This window comes from Chaetura pelagica, unplaced genomic scaffold (assembly GCF_000747805.2).
Source record: "Chaetura pelagica isolate M959 unplaced genomic scaffold, ChaPel_1.0 scaffold657, whole genome shotgun sequence".
Taxonomy (NCBI): domain Eukaryota; kingdom Metazoa; phylum Chordata; class Aves; order Apodiformes; family Apodidae; genus Chaetura; species Chaetura pelagica.
In genome coordinates, this window is record NW_009953931.1 from 290,756 (window position 1) to 316,020 (window position 25,265).

Here is a 25,265-nt window from a genome sequence, read left to right on the forward strand (position 1 = left end):
TCCAGTTGAGTTCAATTTCACAGTCCAAGGCAAATGCTCAAGCTACAGCTTTTATTTTTTTAAGAGAATTTCAGTATTTAACTCTGGCAGATTTATTTTTTTTTAAAGAGTCTTTGAAGAATTTAAAAAGTTGCCTCAGCTAAATAACTTACTGATTGAGTCTTTAAAAAAGGAAAGTATAGTTTGAAGGAAAGGGAAGCAAAGTGGGGAAAGATAAGTAAATACTCAAGTCTTTATAGATGGCTCAGCCATGCGTTTCTAAGAAAAAGTTGGAGGGCAGAATTTTTATGATGTACAGTTGCATTGATACTAGGTTTGTCTACAAATTCTATCTCACATGCTTGGCTGCTGCAAGGAGAATGCTCCAGCTCCAACACAGTTATGTTGTTTGGCTCCGATGAAACAAGTATATTCCTTGGAACAAAAAGGGTCAACTGAGGACCACGGGCTGGCCAGTAGCGACCAAGATTAAAGCCATTGATCCAAATTTGCCCCTGTTAAGAGAGAAAGAAAAAACAATGACATTTTAATATTTTGTCAGAGATCAAATGATGCATAGCACTTACTCATCATGCTTTAAGCATAACGGTCTTCACACAGTAACTGAATTTCCTCCATCTTTCAGTTTGATAGAACACAAGGACAAAGAATCTGTTCAAGCAAAGGCTAATGACAGTCTAAAGAATCTAAACTGCCCAATGAGTAAAAGCTATCATTAATATTTAAAATGAAGCGTTCAAATACTGCAGTATTTACAAATATTACAATACTTAGGAAAAGAGAATTGCAGGTTCCTGGCACTGAATTTTTGTACCAAGTTTTGGAACAAAGCAAACCTGAAAATTATATTTGCTTGAAGCTGGTTGTTAAAAGGAGAAAGAACTCACAAAAGAAAAAAGCAAATCCTAATACTGTTGTGGGTATCTGTCCAAGTGTAAGACCACATTATCCTGGTAGTCCCTTCCCATTACATGGTTTCATGAAAAATACAGAGCTTTTCTAGACACATAACATTCCGGTGCCTACTATACTTTTAACAGCTTAGTCAACAAAATAACTTGTAAAAACACACAGCAAGTGACACAAATGCAAATGTTTCCTAAACTGTTTATAATTTGAGGAGTTGCAGTATGTTCAGTAAAACTGCAGACAGTCTTCTATTAAGTTGAGCTGAATCTTGGTTCACTCAACAAGACATAAGGGAGGATATACAGTTGATTTAGACAAGCAATTTGCTGTACTCCTCCTAAGTGTCTTTTCACCATATGTCAAATGAGTTCAGTGGACACAAAAAAAGGATGGGAACAAGTAACTGCATCTGTGTTTGCCATTTTTGGCCTTTGGTAATCAGAATACAGAGGAAAAACTAACCCACAGCATTGATGTACGCTGATAAAAATAACAAAATAGTCTGAATCAGTGGAAAGTCAAGACTTTTACTGCACTTGTGGCGATTTCTAAAATTCTCTGAGTTGAAATCAGAATAACACATTTAAAGAATTTACAGAAGCACAATTGCAATATAGTGAATATTGGTTTCAAGCTGTTTTGGAGGTATTTGTCTAGTGTTCTCTTTCTCAAGTATTTAAGAAAACATCTTACAAAACTCACAAAAGAAATTTTATAAGGAGTTGATACATTTGCAAATGCAGTGAGCTGTGTATCCACTTCCGTGGTATAAGATCCTATCTTGCACAGTACTGCCGAGGTGTTAATAAATTTTGAGGTCAAACTTTTCCTTTTTTTTTGTTTTAAACCAAGTTTATCTTACTTTGTGGCTTGGTTTTGCTACATTAAAAGAGACGAGTTGTTTATTCAAGCTCACTACTCTGCTTCTGCAGTAGTTTTAGAAAAAACCTGGCATTAACACAATCTTCCCCACCTCACAAAATGAATTAGTGAGTGTAGCCAACAGACAGTAGCCTACCTAGTAGAGAGAATGACCATAAGCCTGGGAGAAGTAGAAGTTCACTGTAGTAATCATCTGCACTAGAGTTCTAGTGCAGGAGGTATGATCAGACTGATCTTCATTTCTGATATTAACCAGTTACTGGTTGTAACTCATTTTTCCAGTAAAGCTATGAACTTAATTTCTCAATTCCAAACTGTCCTTATTAAAATTGCCATTTCTAAAGACTGCACACTCAGGCATTTGGCTGCTTTAAACCAGCAAATCACGATACTATACGTACTACCAATATGCCCTAGAAAAAAAATACAGTCTTCAGTAACAAGATTTCCTTCAGCAGGGTCAGCAACTACAACACACAATTCCACAGAAATAAGGAACAGTCCTGACTCTAAATTCTTTATTCTCTTGAAGAAAAAGACCAATAAATGTCACCAGGCATTCAGGGCACGTATCCTTAAGGGCACTGTGCTTCCTCAAGCAAGGGGTGAGGAAGTTTATTTACAGTGAAGGGTTTAAAAACCACTGAAGGCAAGTGAGCCACAACATAGGTCATGATGGTTAATGCTGCACCCTTCTTCCAGGCTGTCCAATACACCATATTCCTTGACTTAACGTGCAAAGGGAGGATCATCACTAGAACTGTATGGTAAAAACACTTTTTGAGTGTTGTTTCCATGGCTTTCCAACTGCTCAGATAGGTTTTAACCCCTGTTAAAAGTCTCTCTTCAAATTTGTTGTCATGAATTTATACAGCAACACTCAAAGAATACAGGCCCAGATCCAGTGGGGCCTGAGTAAAATTTAAACCCTTACAGCCCTCTGCCTTAAAGGCATTTGCTCCTTGGTAAAGTTACCTGCAAGTCCCAGTTTCCACAGCCAATATCACCTCAATCTTAGTCCTAGGTATCTTATTTAAAACTGATCACATCCATATAAAGCTTGAAGGGTTATTTTTGTGGCCCTAGTTACAGGCACCTTGATTGCTTTAGAGAGTATACAAAGTGAGTAAAACAGAAGTTTCTCTGCTTAAGAGGAAATTATTCCACCAATACATGAGAATTCTTGGACTAATTTGCCATTTCAAAGATGAGTTTACCAACAGGCAGGTATGGTCACCCTGCCTCCTGAACAAGATTTATAGTTCATGGGGTCACAGAATTTACTGCAAAAGTCTCAGGATTACAGTTTCTGTCCCATTTAAAAATTTTATTTAGCCATTGCATAAGATATGCACATATATATATAGGAACAGGGGCTAAGTCAGACTTCCTCATCCAAGCTGAGTGACAGCAACACTAAGTGCCTGCAATGAGTCATGGTCTTCTGCATATTGGGAAGCGCTTTATGCACTACAATGCTGTAGACAGATCACCACCAACTCCTTCTCCTACTCTGTTTCGATAGCACTAAGTTGTTTCAGAAAGGCTTAATTCAGAAAAGGCTACCTAAAACCATGACAGGCACCCCCCTGACTTAAAACACTGAGGCCTCCAAGATGAGTGGTCCTTCAGTGCAAACATTCTGCTCTCTGTACTTCCCACCAGCTAGTTGAGCTGGTCCTTATCCTTCCTGTGTGATGGCTGTTTCAAACACGGCAAGGTGAAAACACACTCCTGCTTTAGCTATGCTCCAGCCCTATGAGAAGTTCCTACTGACAGAGATCTGTCCACAAGCTTCTCATGGCAATGCTCTCTGATCCATTCAGTCCAGTTACAGGTAACTTCCAGAAGACAAGCAGTAACAGCTTCCTTGAATTGAATCCACATCTACAGGCACAACACCAGCAGCTGTGTCCAACACGCTCTCTGCTTTGTAACAGGATATATAGTCCTCACATAACATTGCAAGTATGTTCTTAGTTCAATCTTAGGTCAATCCGTATGACCAGGAAAGTGTCCTGTAGCATCTCACCTCCTCCAGAATAAAAAATTGTTTCATTTCATGGCATGTATTTACTCCCTCCAAAAAGCTGTTTTTGTTCCATAACTCAAAAAAAACCCAAACCAAAACAAAACAAACAACAAAAAAAAAGCAAGCAAAAAACCCCAACACAGCTAAATGCAGCATTTCTAAATAGTCTGACAGTTCGACTTTCTTACTGTTGAAAAAAAAAAAATACATTTTGGGGCTTCTTTTTGACCTGACAGTTTGACTTTCTTACTGTTGAAAAAAAAATACATTTTGGGGCTTCTTTTTGATGCGCCACCTTCTAGACCAATACCATGTATCTTCTGAATATGTTTCCCTTCTCTTAATGATTTATCTCCAGATTTACTTAAAGCAAGGAATCCATTTCCTAGCCATTTAAATATATTTGAGACACCCCACCACTACAACCAACTTCTATTAATCAGAGAGAGATGGACTTTGATCATCCATAGAAGTTTTAGTAGTTTCCTGAGTGGACTTCAAGTTTGTACAGCAAAAAGTTGTACCTTTGTCCAGCCAGGAAACTTGACATAGGTGTCTTGAGGCAAGTCTGGAATCCCTCCAGGAACTGAAAGTCTACCAGTGTAAAAAGTAGGTGCTTCATAACCCCGTAGATTGCCAAAAAGTCTCCATGTTCCGTCAAGGTAGCCATTAAGGTCACGGTTCACTGCTCCATCTATGTCTAGAGGATACATTTCCCATTCAACAAGTATATCTTCATCAAGAGTTAAATTTGAAACTAGACCCTAGGAAGAGAGGAAGAAAACACACCAAAACATAACATAATTAGCTTCATGTTATTGAAGTCACTTGGCTGCAACTATAAATCAGTTGGGAATAAAAACTGAATCAAAGTTCTGGTAACAGCTGCCAATCTGTATATGAAGCCAAGCAACTGGTCTTCCCCAAGTTATAAGAATTGCTTAAAAATAAAGTTTCATTTACTCTCTTGAAAGATTTGTTCCTCTTCAAAGTTTTGCACTTTCAACAGTGTCCAAGGTTTTTTTTCAAACGTTTTTCCCCTAACCGTGAAAGTGTCTGTTTTCTTTTGAAATGAAAATTATTCCAAAACATGGGGCTTATTAAAAAGAAAAAAAAAAAAAAAAAAGCATTAAATATCATAAGTTTGAGATACCATCAAGAGATTTGGTAACACTGAGTCACTAACACAAGACATTACCTGCACAACAGCAGAGAAAGCAATATTTTACTTCCCGTGAATCTTCTACAGCTAACTTACAGTACCAAAAAATCAAGGCACATGCTTTTTGACCTGGTTCAGTGAAATACTTTAAGCTTACAGTTCTCTGCAAGCCCACAGAGTCCTGTTTCATTTCCATGGAACCATTTGTGCTGCACACCAGCATCCTCACATGATGAATGCAAAAGCAAGGTACGGTCATGATTTAAGAGTGAAAGGACCATCAGGTTACCCCTGCACACACCCTAATTGTGTTATAATAATAGTTTCTAAAGTTGCGTTTCAGCGCAATGCAAGGGGCTAATTTTAAACAAATGCTGCTACTTCCATGTAATCGCTTGAGTAGACCCTGCATAGAAGCTGTTTTTCAGTGCAACTTCAGTTCTGCTGCAAACACCAGATGTCAAACAGGAACAGACAAAACCACATTTTCTATGGCCTTGGAGAGCTGAAATTATGTCATGTGTCTGTTCTAGTGTCTAAAAAGCATTGCACTGACTCCATAAGCCTCATCATCAGTACAAGCACTTATTAGTTTTCTCTTTCTTTACCTAGATGCCCACTTGACAGAACAGGAACTTATTTTTCTTATATCCAAATATCTGCACAGCTAAAAGGCAAAAAAATTTTCCATACAACCTAGACCCCACCTTGTTTAGCAATCAACTGGAGCAATGCAACACACTTCAGCCCAAACTTTCTAATCTGCCTCCCTAAGCCCATTCTTTAGGCACTACGAATGGTATGATCTTCCAAATGAGGTTTGATCTGCATAAGAATGCATATTCAACAGTGTAGATATGGACATAAATTTTCCAAGTAAAACAATTATATAGGACACAGTGAGCACGAGAAAAAAAATATAGAAAAAACACAAATCACACTCTTCCTTTATGTCCTTCAACAACAAGATTTCGATTAGCAGGATGTTTTAAAACCAAAACTCTTAAGATTCCTTCCCAAAAGCTAGATGCCTAGTCCCCTTTCAAGCTCAAAAAAGTGACAAAGACCCAGCCAAACAAAAGCCAGAAAAGCTACCCCATTTGCTTAAAAATGCAAGGCTTCCCAAAGAACGAATCTCTTCCCCTAAAATTATTTTTGAAAGCACAAAATACCTAAAACTTGCAAGTCTCTTTCCAGACTATGTTTTATGATTGAGCCCATGCAGGAATAGGAGCTGTGACCTTTTGGGGGACCCATCCTGAAGCAGAGGACTGCACTCCATGGAAAGGACCCATGCTGGAGCAGTTCTTGAAGACCTGCAACTCATGGGAAGGACCTATATTGGGGAAGTTCATTAAGGACTGCAATCCTGTGGGCTGGATGCCACCCTGGAGCAGGGAAGAGTGTGAGGAAGGAGTGGCTGAGACAAAGTTTTATCAACTGACCACATCCTCCATTCCCCATCCCCCTGGCACCTCTCAGGGGAAGAAGCAAGAAGAGTCAGGAGTGAAGTTGAGCCCAGGAGGAAGGGAAGGGTGGGGGAGGGAAGTGAATTTTTAAGATTTTTCTTATTTCTCATTCTCCTTATCTGTTTAACTGGTAATAAATTAATTTCCCCAAGTCTGTTTTGGCCATTATGGTAATTGCTGCATGATAGCCCTGTCCTTTTCTCAACCCAAGAGCTTTTAATCATATTTTCTCCCTGTCCTGTTGATGGAGGAGTGACAGAGCAACTTAGCACCTGGTAGCCAGCCAAGGTCAACCCGCCAGAGTCACTCATGTTGGGAGGTGACAGTCCTAAAGTGTAGCACAGACCCAGAAGCATGTGGAAGCTTTCTGATTATTACCTCTAACACCTGATCAGTCCAAACCAGAACTGGCAGTTGTCCAAATATGAACTGGAAATTTTGCATGGTAAAATGCTAGTGAGACAGTCTTTCCTAGACACACTGAAAATACTGCAAGGAAACGCTCCTGACAAACAAAATGGGTCATGAAAAGAGATATAAAAGCAGATATATATACATATATGTGTGTGTATATATTCACACACACACAAATACAGTCCCAGGATTCACAAACCCAGAGGTACAACCAAGATCTAGACTGATTCCCAACCCATTTTTTGAGTTTCTCCAAACAGCTCTGCACATTTTGAAATGTAACCTACAGGCTCAATTCAACCTGAAAGTCTTGTGGGTGACATTTTGGCTGGCAATGTAAGTGAACCAACAAAGAATTTAAATTGTCTGTCAGTTTTTAATTTCACTTTGAGTTCAGTGACTGGAAAAACTCAAATGAAAACTAGTGAGTAGTTATATTTTGAGGTAAAGTGACAGCTGTGTAATGCTGATCCTTTTTATTTTTCTAACCCATTTTCTTTTTAACCTGTGGAAAAGAGGAAAAGACATCCCCAATCCAACAACTTACATTGATTTTACTTACCTTAAAGTCATTATTGTATCTACCAAAGTTGACACGGCCCATATTTTCTACCAAGATGTCCAGATTTGCTCCAGCCTTCCCAGTTATATTTATTGTAAGTGATTTGTCCCTTTCAAGGACACCTTGGGGAACCTATATGAATTACACCAAGAGGAAGGAAATAACCATTGAAAACCAACAAAACTGTTGTCTCTTCAACTTTCATTAAGCAAGGGGACAAACGAAACAGAAGTAAAAAAAAAATTTCCTTTCCTCTTGCATGGGAGACAGACACACACAAAAAGCTGCAACGTCAATCTTCACATTTCAGTACATCAATTGGATGTGCTACTAGGCAGCATTTGCCTAACTTACATCATCTCTTTCCTTAGGTGAATCCAACTGAGTCAATCAACTAACCCAATAACCATGTTAGAACTCCAGTCGTTTTTATGCACACAATTCACAAAAAGCAAGTTCTCAAATTTAGTCTTGTGACTGAAACAATTTTGGCAATTTCAGTAATTAAAAGGTGCTTCATCTTCCAATTAAGATCACATCAATATTTAGATTTATTTATTCCAACAACATAAGGAAAAAAGAGCTTGGCCTGGGCACAAAGGTGATGAGAGTCAGCACAGGTCAAAGAATAATTGAAAAAAAAATAGGTTGTGAAAGTCCATGATTATTAAGCAGGAACAAAACCCTACTTAAGAGAAGAAAGGCAAAGTTCAAAACCCATACAATAACCTTTTTTTTTTGTTAACTTGTGGTCAGAAGCCAGTTTCACAAGATAAGACTGGCTCAGGCTTCTCCTCCCTCCACCCTCAAAGGAAAAAAAAAAAGAGAAGAACAAAAAAAAGTGTTAAAAAATCTATGGAAACACTGTAAAAAAGCCACCATGCCTATAATCATTAATGTATTTAATGAACATGCAAGTAAACCATTATTCTAGGTTTGTATTTTTTCCATTGAAGTAATGAATTTATATCAACATTCAAATATTTCAAAGTTTGAAACAATGACATTTTCTTTAAAAATAACAGATTTACATATTTTCTGAAATATTATTATGAACATTTAGTATGAGTCAACTGTATACTTCCTTCATCTAATTAAATAAGATTATCTAATAAAGTTGGGAGAAGAACAAAAAAAAAGTTAAAAAATCTATGGAAACACTGTAAAAAAGCCACCATGCCTATAATCATTAATGTATTTAATGAACATGCAAGTAAACCATTATTCTAGGTTTGTATTTTTTCCATTGAAGTAATGAATTTATATCAACATTCAAATATTTCAAAGTTTGAAACAATGACATTTTCTTTACAAATAACAGATTTACATATTTTCTGAAATATTATTATGAACATTTAGTATGAGTCAACTGTATACTTCCTTCATCTAATTAAATAAGATTATCTAATAAAGTTGGTTTGGTAAACTGGAGAAAGGAGGGGAAAAAAAACAACAGGCAGACTGTATCCATGACTTCTGTGAAGGCCCCTCCCAGCAGAAATGAATTCCAGCAAACAATGTTTACCCCATCTACGGAGACATAGGCACGATCATGGACTCCATTTAAAGGTGATGACAGTTGTGTTGGCTCCGTACAGTTTTTTGGAAGAATAGTTCTGTACAGCACAAATCCAAAATACTAAGAAAAGAAAAAAAAAACAAACACACAACCCTACAGATTATTGAACCAAGAAATCCTGTAGCTTCAGCTCAGGTCATGAATTAGAAATATACCACATCTCTGCCTATGTGCTTGGACTGAAATGTTAACTTTCATTCACTTCAGATAGCATCTACCACAGATACTAGCTTCAGATTACAGTTTACTTTGACCTTTAAGTAATGGGTGTAAATTCCACAGAGATTCCATTTTAAAATGTTTCATCAGAACATATACATAACTTTAAAAGAAAAGGGTCTTAGTTATGAAAGTATTTTCTCAATAAAAACAAAGCAGTTAATGATTGACAGTAAAATTTCTTCATCAAAATAAATTAAAAGATAGCTGGAAAATCACTTCATAATCAAGTTTATATAACAAACTAGGACGTGCACTTGTCACCCAGTGCCCATAAACTGACATATTCATCAAATTGATATTATCTATTTTTAAAACTACTGGATTTACATCAAGGACATTTCTTTTTCACTAAGTTGCCCATCAGGAAGGAAAACAAGTCACAGTCATTGGATTTGTTTTCATCACAAATTGAAACACAAATTAAAAACAAATTAAAAAATGTATTGTCTCTTTCACTCAGTAGCCACAAAACCATTTTTCTTCAAAACTTGTATCAGAAATAACCCTGGCAGGAAGAAATGAGAGTAAGCAACTTCCATTCTGCTGTAACTACTATATTTGCATTACATTTGCAATGAGGTGGCCAGAAATGAGGGGGGAGATAAAGTAAAAAACATTTAAAATACTATTGTAGGAAGCTCTGCTGGCTGCTCTCTTTTCTGTTTTCCTAAGGAAAGCACTAAGGGTGGGAAGGCCAGAGGACAAGAGAGAAAAGTCCACTAGAAATTACATCCAGCCACAACATTCTACACTGCAGCTTCTCTTACTCCTCCAGTGGCCTGGAAAGGAAAAATCTAAGCTTTGAACCCCTACTTGACTAATGTCATATCCCAAGCATCTGCTGATCCAGTCTCTCCTCCCCTCTTCCAGCTACTACCAACATCCCTTTAAGTTGTTTAAATTAGCTGCAGGCAGTTAGCACCCATACTCCAGTCTCTGTGAAACTCAGCACAGAAGCAATCAAGGAGCCATGTAACCTTAATGAAGACAGCATCCCTGAGCAGCAAAGGAGACATCTTCAACTGTGAGGGAAGACGGGGAAAGTCACAAAAAATGACAGGGAAAACAATGCAGAAACTAACAGAGGGGGAACACAGGGGTGAGTGTGACTCAGCAGAAGCCAAAGAAAAATGCAGAAAAAAGGATTTTTCCTGTCTCAACCAGTGGGGTGAATGACCCTGACAGTGGGCTGCAACAGCTCTAAGAGGTTGCTCCCAAAGGCTTCTCTAGTTGCATTCTCTTGCTTCACCCTACATACGAAAAGGACTACAAATAATTAGGAGGCCCATAGGTGTGTGAAATGGATTGCATCCCTGATCTCCAGGCCTTGCATCAGAAAGCAGTGCCTCAGCCACTGTGCTCACTCTGATGGCAGGTGGAGAGAAGCAAAGAAAAAATAAGATAAGGAAAGATAATAGTGAAGAAAAAGAAGAATTTAAAAAAAAAGTATTTTGAGAACATGAAAATCAATACTTCAGAGAGGAGTGACTGAAAGGTGAAAGCCTGAACAGCATATATTATACCTACATTCATGGAAAGAGGAAAACCTCACGTGCAAAACAGGAGCACTGTGGAACACGGAAAGGTCTCCAGCGCAAGAATCCTGAACACATGTATAATACTATTACTTCTGTGTTGAGAAAAGATGTAAGACACTGGACATCAGAAGTGTCAAACCACAGATGGTTGTTCAAATAAACAAAATTACTGCAAAGTGCCTGCTGAAGGAATCCTCACCTGCTTTAGCTGAACAAAGGTTAATGGATAAGTGCTTTTCACTGGTCCTGCAGGTGACAGCCTGTCAAGAACCTCTACCACAGTGCCCACCTGCAGCATAGAAAAAGCATATGAAGGTCAGTAAATTTCAATCCAAGTATAACATCTTGCAGCGAGCCAGCTGCACCTCTCCAGAAAGCAAAGAAAGCCTTTACATCATCCTTACAGACACATTAATAATACAATACAGAGCAGAGAACTGATGAACTCTGAAAGAAACATGCTACATGTGGAGCAATGTTTTTTATAAATCCATCTGTTCTAAATTTGTTATGCATTTATAAAAATAAAACTAATCCTTTATTATTTAATGAGAATTAACCCAGGAGTTTCTCACAGAAGTTCTATAAACAAACACAGCTGTTCTGGAAAATTGATACAAAATAACTATTATCTAAATTTTGCTCAATTATACTTAAAATTGCATGAGGGAAAGTGCTGCTGATTTCCAGCAAGTTATTCTGGAGTCAATCTGAGCTAAGTAGGGAGGCAATTTGATTCCATCAAGAGTTATCCAAGATTAATTTACCTTATTCATTCTTAAATGATTTTAGAAACCCTAAAACTGTAACTCAGTATCACAGATAAGTAGCTGGACTGACTTTAGTGAGACTAGGAGCAAGACTTAGGCTAGTCATGTGCACAAGTACCTTCCTGAGTAAGGACTTACATATGCACAATTAAACTGCCTTTTGGTGCCATCTGCAATTTCCTTTTGTGATTAGATAATTTTCTACCCAACTACAAGTCTCAAAGTCCACTATCAAATTTATTAGTCAAGATGCATACAATGTCTAGTGTCTTACAAGCTCAAAAAATCAATTTAATTAATGTTTTTCATGTAAAATGTCAGTCTGTTTCACTAGAAGTAATGTCACTATTCAGTGGTAATTACGTATCAGACATTCAAAGTATTTCTCAAATGCAGTTTTACTTTCAAATGCTTGAGAAAAAACAGTAAGAAGTATTTAGGCATTTAAAATCATGTTAAACTGTATACTGCAAGAGCATTGATGACAACAAACTTCTGAGGCTATTTCAGTAACAGAAATATTGAATTTTTGCAGAACATACAGGACATTCAGCAGTGCTGAAATATTAAAGCATACATGAAAATGTACATTACGATGTGAAATTCTGTATGTGACTGAAGTCAGCATGAATCATCTATGTACCTGTATTTATTTCTTCAGCACAGCTCTGCTTTTGGCTGGGACAGAGTTAAACTACTTTGTAATATCTTTATGGGTCTATGTTTTGGATTTGTGCTGAAAACAGTGTTGATATCATGGGGATATTTTAGTTATTGCTGAGCAGTGCCTACACAGCATTAAGGTCACTTTGGCTTCTCACACTGCCCCACCAGTAAGTAGACTTAGAGGTTGACAATTATTTTCATCTGAGGTAACCTATTTGCAAACCTCCAAAAACACTAAATATGAGAGGAAGCACTACTTAAGGCAAAGATCTCTTTTCCTCAAGTTTAGATCCCAAGTAGCTGATCAGGTACTTAAGAACTGAATTGTCACAGAATATCTTGTGGAAAAAAATAGAGAACAGCCTCCTTTGGTTACACCATATGACTCCTCAAAATACTCTGGAGTCTCCTTTCTCTCTTCCTTTCTGCAAAAAAGTCGAGGGAGTTGGCTCACTGAAGTAGACTCACAATGCTCTGCATAGCAGGCTGACTGCTGGACCTCAACACTATGTGAAGCTTCACATAGTATCTGTTCTAGCACCATCACTGCAAACAATACAGATGGGAAGGTAACCATTACCAAAGCTAAGTCTTATAATTTAGAATATCCCTTCTCTGATATTCACCCAAATATATTCAGGCTTCTCCATACAACAAGGTGCACTGGACCTGGTCCCAGGAGAGGCTAGAATGAATGACTGAGTTGGGAGGCCAGCATTGGTGGGGATGGTACAAACCCTCTGTGATATGAGACTCATTCTGTGTTGCAGCTTAACCAAGCAGAAGATTAAACTGCTGCTGAATTAGGTAGTGGGTTCATGGAGCAAAAAGCAGCTGCCTTTCCAGAAAACAATTTTAGAGGCTTTCAGTGCAGATGGCAGTATATATGTACAGGCAATGACAGGAACCTCACACCTGGTAGTTTAGACATGCCATCTGGATTCATAAAACTGCTGGGTGGAGAGTTAAACACCTCCTCACACAAAAGCTAGAAGTGTAGAAGGTAAGAAGGTACAGGAACAGGGCTCCCAGTATGACGGCCAGATCAGAGCTGCAATATTTGAGCAAGTTTAGTCATCTGACTTCGTAAGGCAGTTGTCTGGGCCAAGCACCCTGCTGCATTCATTTCTTCCAGACATGAAAAACAAAGTTAATCCTTCTAGTGAAACTGGACAGCCTTATCTGAGAACCCTGAACCATGAGAAGATGGGAGAGTGAAAATCTGATTGCTAGCCTCCCCAAAACCAGCAACCTATGACAGCAATAGACAGGGTGGGTGGACTGATAATTGTGTATAATTAGTCACCACCAGGTATAAGCCAGTTCATTGAAACCTCACATGGCAACCCCTGCCCTACAAGGTATGAAGACACAGAAAGATTGCTGAAAATGATAAAGATCTGTTTCATCTTCACTGGTGAATCAGTCCTACATAAGAAGTTTTCCTGCCCACCACTTGAGTGGGATGACTTGAAAACGCCTGCAAAGCCTTATCAGTACTGAATTTCGCAGCACTTCAGCTGCAGTGCGTAGCAGACCAGATACATCACTGATTGGAAAGGTAGCTGCTAAATTAAAAGTACACAGTATGAAATCAAAGCATTATGAACTACAGTATCCAGCACACCAACTGCAGTAATCCTCCACCTCAAAACAACTTGTCTGTACACCGCAGAATGAATACAGCCAAGTTGGTACTTGCTGTCTCTTCCATCCCCCACTCAAACCATACTCTACACTCACTGCAGGAACCTAGTTCTCAACTGTATTTCACAGAAAACAATGGTGCTATGGACAAACCCCAGCTACTCATGTGCTGACAACTTATACCACAGTTGTCAGACAGGATATAGCAAGGCTGGGTTCTGCATGCTTTTCCCTCATCAGGAAACTAATTTAAGTTTCCTCATCAGCTACAGATTTTCACAAATCCTGTATGAAACTTTTCAAGAAATTTGAAAATCTTAATAATAAATGCTTCATATTTAAAAATTCAACACCTAGAAGTATTTAAAAGGTATACATATCCCACCTGCTGCTTCTACTTCAGAGGCACAACCAGCTACAAAACCACTCTTTGCTCATAGCTCTCATCATAGCAATCCCCCAGTGAGATGACCCATACACAACTTATCTTGAACAACTATAATTCTGTTAATAATAGATCAATTTCAGCTTAATAAAACTTCAGGCACATACTGCATATTGAAAAAATTATCTTGCTACATCCAGATAACACATTTTCTCATTTTCCGCCACTGGGCTTGACTCTGATTCCCAAGCTCTGCTCTCTCCTTCCCGGAATTTTGCTTTCAATATTTTCCTCTTTATTTTGTATGATACCTAGAGACTGCTGTGACATCCTCATCAACATTTATTTTTGCAAAAAGCCAATATACAGCACCACAGAAAAACACACAGCATATTACAGATGTTAAGTTACCTTTTGCAAGCGAACATATCCATATGCAAATTTGGGTGTTGATGGAGGGATAAAACCACCTGGTAACTGCTTGTACTACAAAGAGAAGAAGGAAAAAAAACAAACACATAAAACTTAAACACCAACATGCTTTAACTGAATTTTAACTTTCTACTTCAGAACTTACAAAGCTAGAACTTTGGCTAAAAGTAGATAATCTCACTGTATTAGAGGATTACAGTTGCATCTATACTAAGATGGAGGGTTTAAAAGAATCCCTGCATCTGACTTGATCACATACGGCAAAACTTTTAATAACTATTCAACTCCAGGGTAACAGAAAGAACAACACCGAACAAACCAGCTGTCAAAGAATCACAGTGCCCTTGGAGACCTCCGGTGGCTAGAGTTTGCATTACTGTCTTCTACAACCCAGCTGCAGTGGCCTCCTCAGTCCATGGGAGCTTAAGTTAACCTTTCCAAGTTTGTAGAGCAGATTTTAAACCTGCTCCCTCCTTAGCAGCACTACCATAGGGGCATTATAAGCCTCTTGTGCCCTTCCTTTCAGTGTTACTATGCTCCACTACCACTACCACCTGCTAATCCATTACTGCCTGGGCTGGATTCTTTGAGACCACAATCTCCTCCACAGGTCCATGAAACTTTAAGGTCCCATCCTTGGCTTCCCACTGATCCTGGTCTAGACAACTGCCCAATCATAATTTGGAAACATGACAGGTAAACATTCTTACTGCTGGGCTATTTCTGCTTACTTCTTGCACTCTATCTCCAGGAAGAACCACCTGAGATCAGCACAGACAATGGCTGAAGGATGTCCACCACTTTCATAGAATGGTTTGGGTTGGAAGGGACCTTAAAGATCATCTGGTTCCAACCAATCTGCCATAGGCAGAGACACCTCCCACTAGACCAGGTTGCTCAGAGCCATATCTAACCTGGCCTTGAACACTTCCAGGGATGGGGCTTCCACAACTTCCCTGTACAACCTGTTCCAGTGTCTCACCACCCTCACAGGAAGGAATTTCTTCCTAATGTCTAAACTACATCTACCTTGTTCAAGTTTTAATACATTACCCCTTGTCCTCTCACTAAAAGCCCTTGTAAAAAGTCCCTCCCCAGCTTTCCTGTAGCCCCTTGAGGTACTGGAGGGATGCTATGAAGTCTCCCTGGAGCTTTCTCTTCTCCAGCTGAACCATCCCAACTCTCTCAGCCCATGTGGCAAGCCTACAGTGGCTTTCTGCCCCATCCTCCTTCTCTCTGAAACTACAACCTTATTTTCTCCTTGCCTTTATCCTCTTCTCCCTTCCCTGCCATAACTTGTCACCTGTAATGCCCACTCTTCCCATCTGCTCTTTCATTTACTGAACATGCCTCTGTCTGCACATTAGAGAAAAAATTTCTGCAGACAAGATACCCATGTGGTCAAGCAATCTAAGCCTACATTTTCATCCACACGTACAAATGACCAGCCCTGTGAAGGTTATCTTAATCTGCACATTCAGTGACTCCTGAGTGCTTACTTTGGCAGCACCTAGTGTTTTTTTAAAACACATTTGGTGAGGGGCTGAATGGGCATTGTTCTTAGAGATTTTACATTATTTGCTGGGCTTACACATGGTGTATCCAGAATAAAATTAATGCTCAAACACTCGCTTCTGCATTAAAACCAGGTGTTTTTCTCTTTAGTTGGTCTATTTTATTTTATTTTTTAACCAGACCACATGAGTATAATTCCCAGTGCCCTCCTCTCAAATCTCAACTATGGACTGATGAAAGCCTGATTTATATTTCCAGTAACAAATTCATTTCTTCACCTCTATATTTTAAAACAATCAAGATACTCAGGCTTAAAGCAAAGAAAAACCATATTCAGTCCAGAGAATAAGTCAAAAGTAGGAAATTTCAGCTTAGATAGCAAAAAATAGAGAACGCTGTCAGCAATTAGAAGAAACTAGACTGAAACTCTTATTCTTTATTATATTTATTAATTCAATGAAATAGTAAATGAAGATTGTAATATGTCAGCCTTATAGCACACCTAACATGTGGAATGCAGTCATTAATTCTAGGCAACTGCATTTCCTCTCTTGCATTCCACCTCAAACTGCAACTGAGCAAATAGACTGCTACAGGTGTAGAACCCATAGCAGGGACAGGAAAATTCACCGACATCCTATCAATATGGAAGGTAAGAGAAAAACAAACCACTCCAAAAAAAAAAAAAGCTGTACCATGACCCAACACACCTCAGGTTATACCGAACACTTCAGATCTTATCAAAGTTCTCTCAGTGCACTACAATACTACTTAGAGTTCCGATAGGGATCTTGCCTTGAAGAAAACAAATAAACAGGAAGTCTGGGAATTTCACTGGTAAGAAATGCTCTATCAAAACAGGAGGTTCCCCTTGAAAGGCTATCAAAATGATCTGATCAATGGAAAGTTCAGGGGAAATTAGGAAATTGAAGAAAATTATCCACAGCAGGCCTTCAACAGGTATGCAGATAAAATCATGGTCAAACCTAAAGACAGCTTAATACACTTTGGGGAGATCTACTGCCATAAAAAAAAAATATCTTCTAGTGAGTAAGAATGTTGCTGACAGGTGAGAGGACAGAAAGCACAAGCTTCAGCCTTAGGATTCCCATAGAATGTTTTTAAGCCTCATCTGAACAGTGTCCAATGCAAGGATATTGAAAATCCTGATAACAGGTTCTATGTTTCACTTCAATCTCCAGTTTGTAGAGATACTGTGCATTTTTACAGCCAAGGCAAAGCCAGTCCCACCCAGTAGCTACAGTTTGTTGCATCACAAAAACAAGATGTGTTCATTGGAATAAGCACACTCCTTGTCAGAAAGGCCCAAAACCACAACATGAAGCTTGAGATACAGGCAGCCAAAGCACCAAGCTGTGCTCCATATCAGGCTAACACTGAGTGATGAGCCTGAGCTGACTGAATGGCTGATTGATGTTGCAAGGGCAAAACCTCTGTTCACTCCTCTTCCATTACTCTTCCCATCCAAACCTGTCCTGCAGCCTTGTGATCCCCTTGTGCCAGCATTGGCTCTCATCTGACTGAGACAGTCAATTCAGCTGACTGACCTCGAGTTGAAAGGAAACAAGCACAGCAAAAAAGAAAAGCTGAATCACTACAGTGTCAGACCTGCACCTGTACCCCCAGCTCTGAAAGGAAGGAGGAAGCCATCAGGACTGAAAGGATAGCCAGAGAGGTGCAAGAGCTTTCTCCTTTTGTAACAAGCAGTTAGGTTGGCCTAATCACTTCGTTCTGCTTCACTTCCCTTACCTGCAGAAACAGTAAATTCAGAAGTAACTTATATCAACACAAGAGCAAGAACATTTGCAGTAAACAAGGGATGTTTCAAAGAACCATTCTAAACATGTCCTAGGGACACTCACCATACCAATAACTTCCCTCAAGGCAAAATATTTTTCCGTGAGATCCCCCGCTTCACTCAGTGGAGCATCGTAGTCATAACTAGTGGGCTGTGGCATATAGGGCATATTAGCACCTAAGTGAGAAGGGGAAAAAAAAAGGCAATCGAAACAGTGAAAGAGCTGGGTTTTTTCCAAAGGTATTAACTTTCAGAATTCTTTCCCATCACAGCCAGACTCTGCTACATTTTCAGATTCAATATAGGCCTTGGTATTTGACATAGAGAAACTATTGCCAATGGAAGATGATGTCCTGAGCTCACACTGCTGTTATACAGTCCTCAGAAATACTCTGAGGAGAAACAAATGCATCCATGTTTCAATTATTTTACAGGACTAAGCTAAGCAGAAATAGCCTTTGAAAAGATAAATACCATGTGGGTTTAGTACAACATGCTGGCAATAGACACTGAGAGCATCTAGTACAGTCATTTTTTGCCTTGTGAAAACAGGCATAGGTGATTCTTCCACAGAGTTCATTATTACCTAATTCATAAACAGCTGCCCTACACCATTAGTATCATTTAAATAATCTCTTACCGTTCCAATAGGCAAAGTTAGTCCCACCTATAAACATGTACCTAAAAAGAAAAAAAAAAAAAAGTCCCCTTAAATCAGGTTTTGCTCAACTGGGGAAAAACAAAACAACAAATGTAACCTCTAACGAACACACACTTACAGGTTAACGTTAGCACCACGTGCCAGGATTTCATTAAGTGTTTTAGCTATAGTTTGTGCGGGCACAACAGAATGACGGTGCCCCCAGTGATCCAACCATCCAGTATAAAACTCAGAATTAACCTGAAAGGAGGAAGGGCAAAAGAGGAAGGGAAAACATGAAGAGGGAACAAGAACAGGATGCAACGTGATTTAAGGTCACTAACTGTAAGAGGGAAGGAGAAAGGCACCTTGACTCATTTCAGACATGTTTAAACTAATATAAATACAGCAAGTCAGTCTTTTTCAGCAGATTACCAATCAAAAAAAATCAAAGGATTGTTGCAATAATTTTATAGGAACACTTTGAAAATAAATGCTTAGGAACCAAACAGCATGGATTTCCTTGGAACCTGTCAAGATGCTTGGCATTCAGATAAATAATGGAACCAATACCATCTCTGCAGTATACTATATGTAGACTATATGTAATGAAAATTAATTCTTTCAAATACTGAAATCACATTCTAAACAATTTTCATAGCACAGAGATAATCCTGTACCCCCAACAGACCTTGTCCCTCTGTCAAAATGGCTTACAGTGATCTCACATTCCATTATAGCTGTGTGAAACCTCTAGGGTAGCTGAAAACAGGAAGCAACTTCTAACCTGCCCTTTTCATTTTGCTTTTAACTTCCACCCACACATGTACTTCACTAATCTAATCATACTTAGTGTTTCCGCTGCTTTGTAAACATTTGCCTTAGCAAGGAAATACACTGAAACTAAATCAATACCTTTTAAGACTAAAATACTATTTGCACAACAGTTAACATGGATTTGGCAAACACACACAAGTTCCTCTATCCAGTTTTTCTGACTGACTTGGAAATTACGTCTTTGCAAACATGATGCTAAAACCGTCCAACACATTGTTGTCAACTCCTTTCTTATTAAACACTGCAAGATTGGGACTGATACAAGAAATTTAAGTGAAATGACATACCAAAGGGCCCATAGGTTCACTGCTCCTTTGAGCCAAGAATGCTGCTGTGACGTTGCCACCTATAAGCAGATAGAAATAAAATTGAGATGTGGCACCTATGACTTTTTCAGTCCCTCCTTTAACTGAAATAGGTGTCTTTATCTTCCTTTCAACAACTAGTAAAAATCCAGACAAGAAAGTCACTTCAGATTTCAGTGTTTAAGTTGCAGAACTTATTAAAAATATATACATACATGTATCCATGCATGCATATGTCTTTGCTTTTGAAATACATCTTCTGAAAACCCAGCTTTCCCAGCAATGACATTCTGGTACCAAGAAGTTGAGATGGGTCTGCTACTCAGTCATTGGAAAGTATAGGCCTGGAGTTGCAGCGAGAAGGTTATTGGGAGAAGGAGAAGCCAGGCTATGACTAAAGAGGAGCTTTACTTCCAATCAGCATAAAAAGCAATTCAATCAATGCCAAAATTGCTAGTTTTTAGGACATAGGTGCTATGAGCAGTGTACATTTTTTATTCATTATTTCATTATGCAAGAAAGTAATTATGACTATCTAACTGGTTACTTTGAGGTGATTCTTGGATATCACCAAACATATATAAATGCCAAGGAGCTGAACTCAATAATCCTTATGAGTCCCCTCCAACTTGAGATAGTCCATGATTCTATTACCCCATTCAAACAAACCTGTTGTGTTTGTCAAGCAGTCAAGTCAGTTTCTCCTGCAACAAACACACGCACAACAGAGTTTTTTGGTAACCAACCGCAGCCTCCAACCTGGGGCAAAGTCCACTGTTGCATAAAGACCCTGAAGAGCTCCACATCTCAAGTGAAACTGGCTTGCACCATCAGTCGTGAATAGCACCACCTCATCCCCAAGATGCCAGCGAAAGAGCCTCAGAAGGGAACGCAGATAGTCATAGTCACAGGCAAAGTAGCTTCCATACTCATTCTCTACCTGCACAGTAAAAGCAAGGCAGTAAATTAGTAGCCAATTTCAGCCTGCATCTGATACTAAAAATGGAAAGCCCAAATCCAACTATTCTCTTCTCTGGACAGCAGTGCTGAAAATGTCATTTTAACTCCAGACCTGAGGAGTAAGAGAAGACAACACTTCTAGGCACTCATTCCTCTTACCTGTATCTTACTACGGAGCAATCATTGTGTGTAGATAAGTAATTTTCCTACAAAACCACCCTCCACCTAAAAATCTCTACACTAGCTACTTAGCAACAGTGATCAAAACACAGTTTTTATTAAAAATTGAGAGCTATGACCCACCTCCCAAGCAGAACAATAAAACCATAGAAGAGGTTGTGACATGATCAAAACTGCAGCAAAATTGGACTTCCAGAACAGAGACAGCTACAAGGGATCCACATGGACAAAGCCCTGGCAATGGACACAAATGACTGAGGGGAGGACAACTCTGCTACTACTGAGAGATACATATCTTGCCCTTTCTCCAAGGGAATGGACTTTCAAGCTCCCAATCCAATGCCATGAACACGTGAAGGTTATTTATGTTATAAGCATCTTACTTCTGCAGAGGAATAATTTGGCTCAGTGCTTTTTGCCCAATAAACATTATATACTGCTCAAGAGCAGTAATATAAGAAGGGTGTCCTATCCCATCCTGTGTGAATCAGACTTAAAAAAAATAAAAATGAAACAAAGCTTTTGTTATGGTCAAGTACTAAGAATAAGATCTTGGGCATATTATAAGAAGGGTGTCCTATCCCGTCCTGTGTCAATCAGACTTAAAAAAAAAATAATGAAGCAAAGCTTTTGTTATGGTCAAGTACTAAGAATATGGAACAATCACCACTGAACACCCGGAATTAAAGAAAGAAGCTACTCACCTTGAACACACAACACTGTGTCCTGAAACATTTATAGCTTAAGTTAGGTGCTAAGAACTAAAAAACTCAAACTTTGAGGACATTTTTTGTCACAAGTTTTAAGCTTATTTGACACTGCTTTTGCTTCCATCTGCAGGTATCCTTATTCTCCTTTTTCCTGTCAGAGGTTTCCAGGCAACTGTAATTCATCGTGGATTTATGTGAGAACTGCCATGAAACTTGGATATAAAAAGCTCCATGTTTCCTCTACTCCTGCCTATAAGTTGTGGGAAACAACTTTGCTAGAGCAGACAAGTGCTCTCTGAATTCTGGAAATAGTGCATTTGGTTCTTTAGGATAAGGGATTACATCAGAATCTTTCAGCTACCTGAAACTGTTAAGGAACATCTGTGACATAACCTCTTAAGACCTATCGAGTGTCTGCATCCATGCTGCTTGTATTCATTTTATTTTCAGGGAGTTACCTGCACCATGATGATTGGACCTCCATTTTGGTAGAGATGAGGCCTCATCTTTGGCAGAAGGACACCCATCCAATTCTCTACTGCTGTCATGTAATCTGTGATACACAAAGTATAAGTGTTGAATAACTTTTCTGTTTTCTAGTTTTTACATTATATATGGGTAGTTTTTACCAAGGGTTATAAATACATAAAGTATAACAGAACAGCATTTAATTAACTGATATGCTCTTACACTTGTCCATAAATGTCAGCTTCTGGTAGAGTTTACTAAAAAATAAAACATTTAAATACTGGTGAACTTTGAAAAATCACGAGGGAGACTTCAGTATGTTTTACACAGGTTGTCCTAATACATTCCAACAGGAAAATAAATTTAAATATTGCTACGTGTACTATTTTTAAAAAATAGATAATGAGCAGAACTGAAGTCAGCTATGATGTATAACTTGGTCCCCTGATACACACTTCAATAGCTACATTAATGTCCTGTCTCATCTCATTTCTCCATGTCTGGTCCATGACCAGGTAGTACATAAGAATGCTGTAACTAGTTCTGGAATTACATACACAGTGACCAGCCATAAAGGACCTCCACAATCAAAAAATTGAAAGCTGAGAGCTCCTGTGTTTGGTGACAATGATTTCTCTCTTAGCATCATGAAACTTGTCAATACCTTGGAAACTTTCTGTGCTACTTTGTTTGTTCTATATACTTCTTGAATGTACACTTCTACTTAAATTGCTAAAGATTTTACTCACAAATTAACTTAAGCTGAAATATGAATTGTCTAGAAGTGGCCTCAAACAGCAAGTCCCTTTTCTGCTAAAGTGTATTTTTGCTAATCCTAGTTGATGCCTTTACCTGAATCAGAAGACCTAAGAACAATAGATTTCTTCTGCAACAGCCATGCAGGAAGACCTCCCTGGGAAAAGAAAGGGAATCACTTCAGCAACTATTTTTAAGACATGTAAGAATAATTTAGCCTTTTATCAAAGCATTTACTGAGACCTGGAGATTCATTTTCTACAAATAAGTAGTAATTCCCAATGAAAAAACAAAGTAAGCTTGCATTGTAAGAAGACACTTAGGATGCACGGATTTTAATACACTAAACAAAGTCTTGCACAAGGATACACCAAGTATGTTTATCTCCTGAAGGACAGAAATACTTGCATTAGATTTATCCTAGAAATGAGATAACCATTATAAAAGGCTGTACCATGTCCCATTCTGCACAGATGTAAGGTCCAGCTCTCAGGATAACCAGCAAACCAGAGTCATTAGCAAGTTGCAGGAAATACTCTAGATCTTTGTCACCAGAAAAATCAAACATGCCCTGCTGGGGTTCATGGAAGTTCCACGGCACATACCTATGAAGAGAGAAGATCACCTGCCATTAGGAAACTGAGACTAAACCAGAATTCCAAATAACAACTGGTTGCACACCCCAGAGATCTGAATGTTGAATTGGTCTTCACATCATTAAAACACAGGAATAACTCCAGGGCCCTTCTTCAGTGAGGTACTTCATATAGAAGAAGGTGTTAAAGTTAATACTGAAATAATGGTTAATATTTTACAGCATTCTCTGCAGGGGTCTAGATCAATTCAAGAACAGATTTTCATAGTGCCATTTTGAAAGCATAATGTCTGTTCCAAAATTTAAATAGTTAACAGGTGTGATGTAAGCAAGTCAGCTGCCAGTTGTATAGTGGTGGGAGGTGTGTGATGAGACCAATATTGTAAGCCACACAAGAACAAGCTTGGTCAAAACAGGACACGTCTCTTCATTAATTTATCACCCAGCTTGCACAGGAAACACCAACTGGGCTGATAGATCAATGCTGCTGCCACAACAAAGAACTTATAAATGCTAAAGCCTCAAATTATATTGCATCTAGGTTCTGAAAGTTTTAAATAACCAGGAGCAGTACAGGTTCTGGAAAGCTACCATAGGAAGAACAGTCAAGTTGGAGGATGCTAAGGTGCCCAAGAGCCTGCACAAAGTAAAGCTTCATTTAAACCAAGTAATACAACTGCCAAACAAGCAGATAACCATTTGAGAGAGCACATTTCTTCTACTTCCAGGACTTGGGAACCCACAACCTCACCACAGAACACCTCACAGAAGATGAACACACACACTGGGTTGCAAGATAGCAATGAAACATATTATCTATCAACTACTATGCAGTGTTGGAGCTTATGGCCAATGCTTGACAACCATGAGCTTTGGCTTGGGATAGTACTAAGTGGCAGTCATAGCACAGACAGACATTAAAATTGAGTACAGCATGAGCACGGATTCAAGAGAATCGGGCAACTCATTCTCCATGCATTTCATTTTTTGCACATAGGTTTGCAACCCCTCTAAGAGAGCTTTTGCCACTGTTTCACAGTTAGAAAATAAATTTAAAAATATTGAGAAAAATTTGTATAACCAAAACTGTGGTTAGTCAAGCAAAGATCCTCTCAGGCAACACTTTTCTTACTGTCTGAGCTTGTTTATGTGCTTCAGAGTTAATTTTGTATCAACTACCCAAGAGGGAAAAAAGTGCAGAAAACACTGCTTTCAATAAGCAAGAAAAACAGGAACCCTCACATGAACACAATAGTGAAATTACCACAGTCAGACATACATGCATATGAACACAAAATACAACAACTATAATATTTCAGCAACAATAGTTAATATTATAGCCTCACAAATGCCAAAATCTTAAGCCTCTGTTTGAAAATATAAAGCTTAAAATTTGTATGCCAGCATGGAGTCAAAATAACACACTCAGGCATAAAAATGCTCATTTTCCCCTCCATGTAGTATATTTTATTTCCTTGTCAACCTGGTCTAATTCTTTCTGAAGCACACTGTTAAACTAAATGTGCATTTAATGAATACATGAACCATGGGAAAATACTTCAACCTTAGTTTAGTGTTGTGCCTTTTGTCTAAATTTCAACCAGAGGAGCAAGCTGATAGATGACATTTAAGATCAAAGCAGAAAAAGTAAAAAACTATTAAAAGCAAATTACCAACCTACCTCAAAAAAGCTAATATCAGAGTATTGTTTTGTGCTTGCTTTCCCTGTTCCATATAATGTTATCCAAGTTATCACTGCAGAATCATTTTAGTTCGCTCTAAGCCATAACCACTATGCTGTTTTCAAAACT

General features: G+C 38.6%; 1 protein-coding gene across 1 annotated transcript in view; it reads right to left on the reverse strand.

The window, feature by feature from the left end:
- Positions 1 to 233: 233 nt before the first annotated feature.
- The window catches only part of GLB1 (galactosidase, beta 1), a 31,032-nt gene continuing 6,000 nt past the window's right edge, over positions 234 to 25,265 (reverse strand). Inside the window, exons 2-15 of the mRNA XM_010001704.1 lie at positions 23,314 to 23,464; positions 22,956 to 23,016; positions 22,094 to 22,188; positions 20,545 to 20,725; positions 19,768 to 19,826; positions 18,783 to 18,904; positions 18,644 to 18,684; positions 18,068 to 18,180; positions 14,649 to 14,723; positions 10,969 to 11,058; positions 8,956 to 9,069; positions 7,431 to 7,562; positions 4,348 to 4,587; positions 234 to 494 (exon numbers count right to left, since the gene is read on the reverse strand). Of these exons, the coding sequence (XP_010000006.1) occupies positions 234 to 494; positions 4,348 to 4,587; positions 7,431 to 7,562; positions 8,956 to 9,069; positions 10,969 to 11,058; positions 14,649 to 14,723; positions 18,068 to 18,180; positions 18,644 to 18,684; positions 18,783 to 18,904; positions 19,768 to 19,826; positions 20,545 to 20,725; positions 22,094 to 22,188; positions 22,956 to 23,016; positions 23,314 to 23,464 (1,735 nt within the window). The remainder of the gene's footprint in view (positions 495 to 4,347; positions 4,588 to 7,430; positions 7,563 to 8,955; positions 9,070 to 10,968; positions 11,059 to 14,648; positions 14,724 to 18,067; positions 18,181 to 18,643; positions 18,685 to 18,782; positions 18,905 to 19,767; positions 19,827 to 20,544; positions 20,726 to 22,093; positions 22,189 to 22,955; positions 23,017 to 23,313; positions 23,465 to 25,265) is intronic.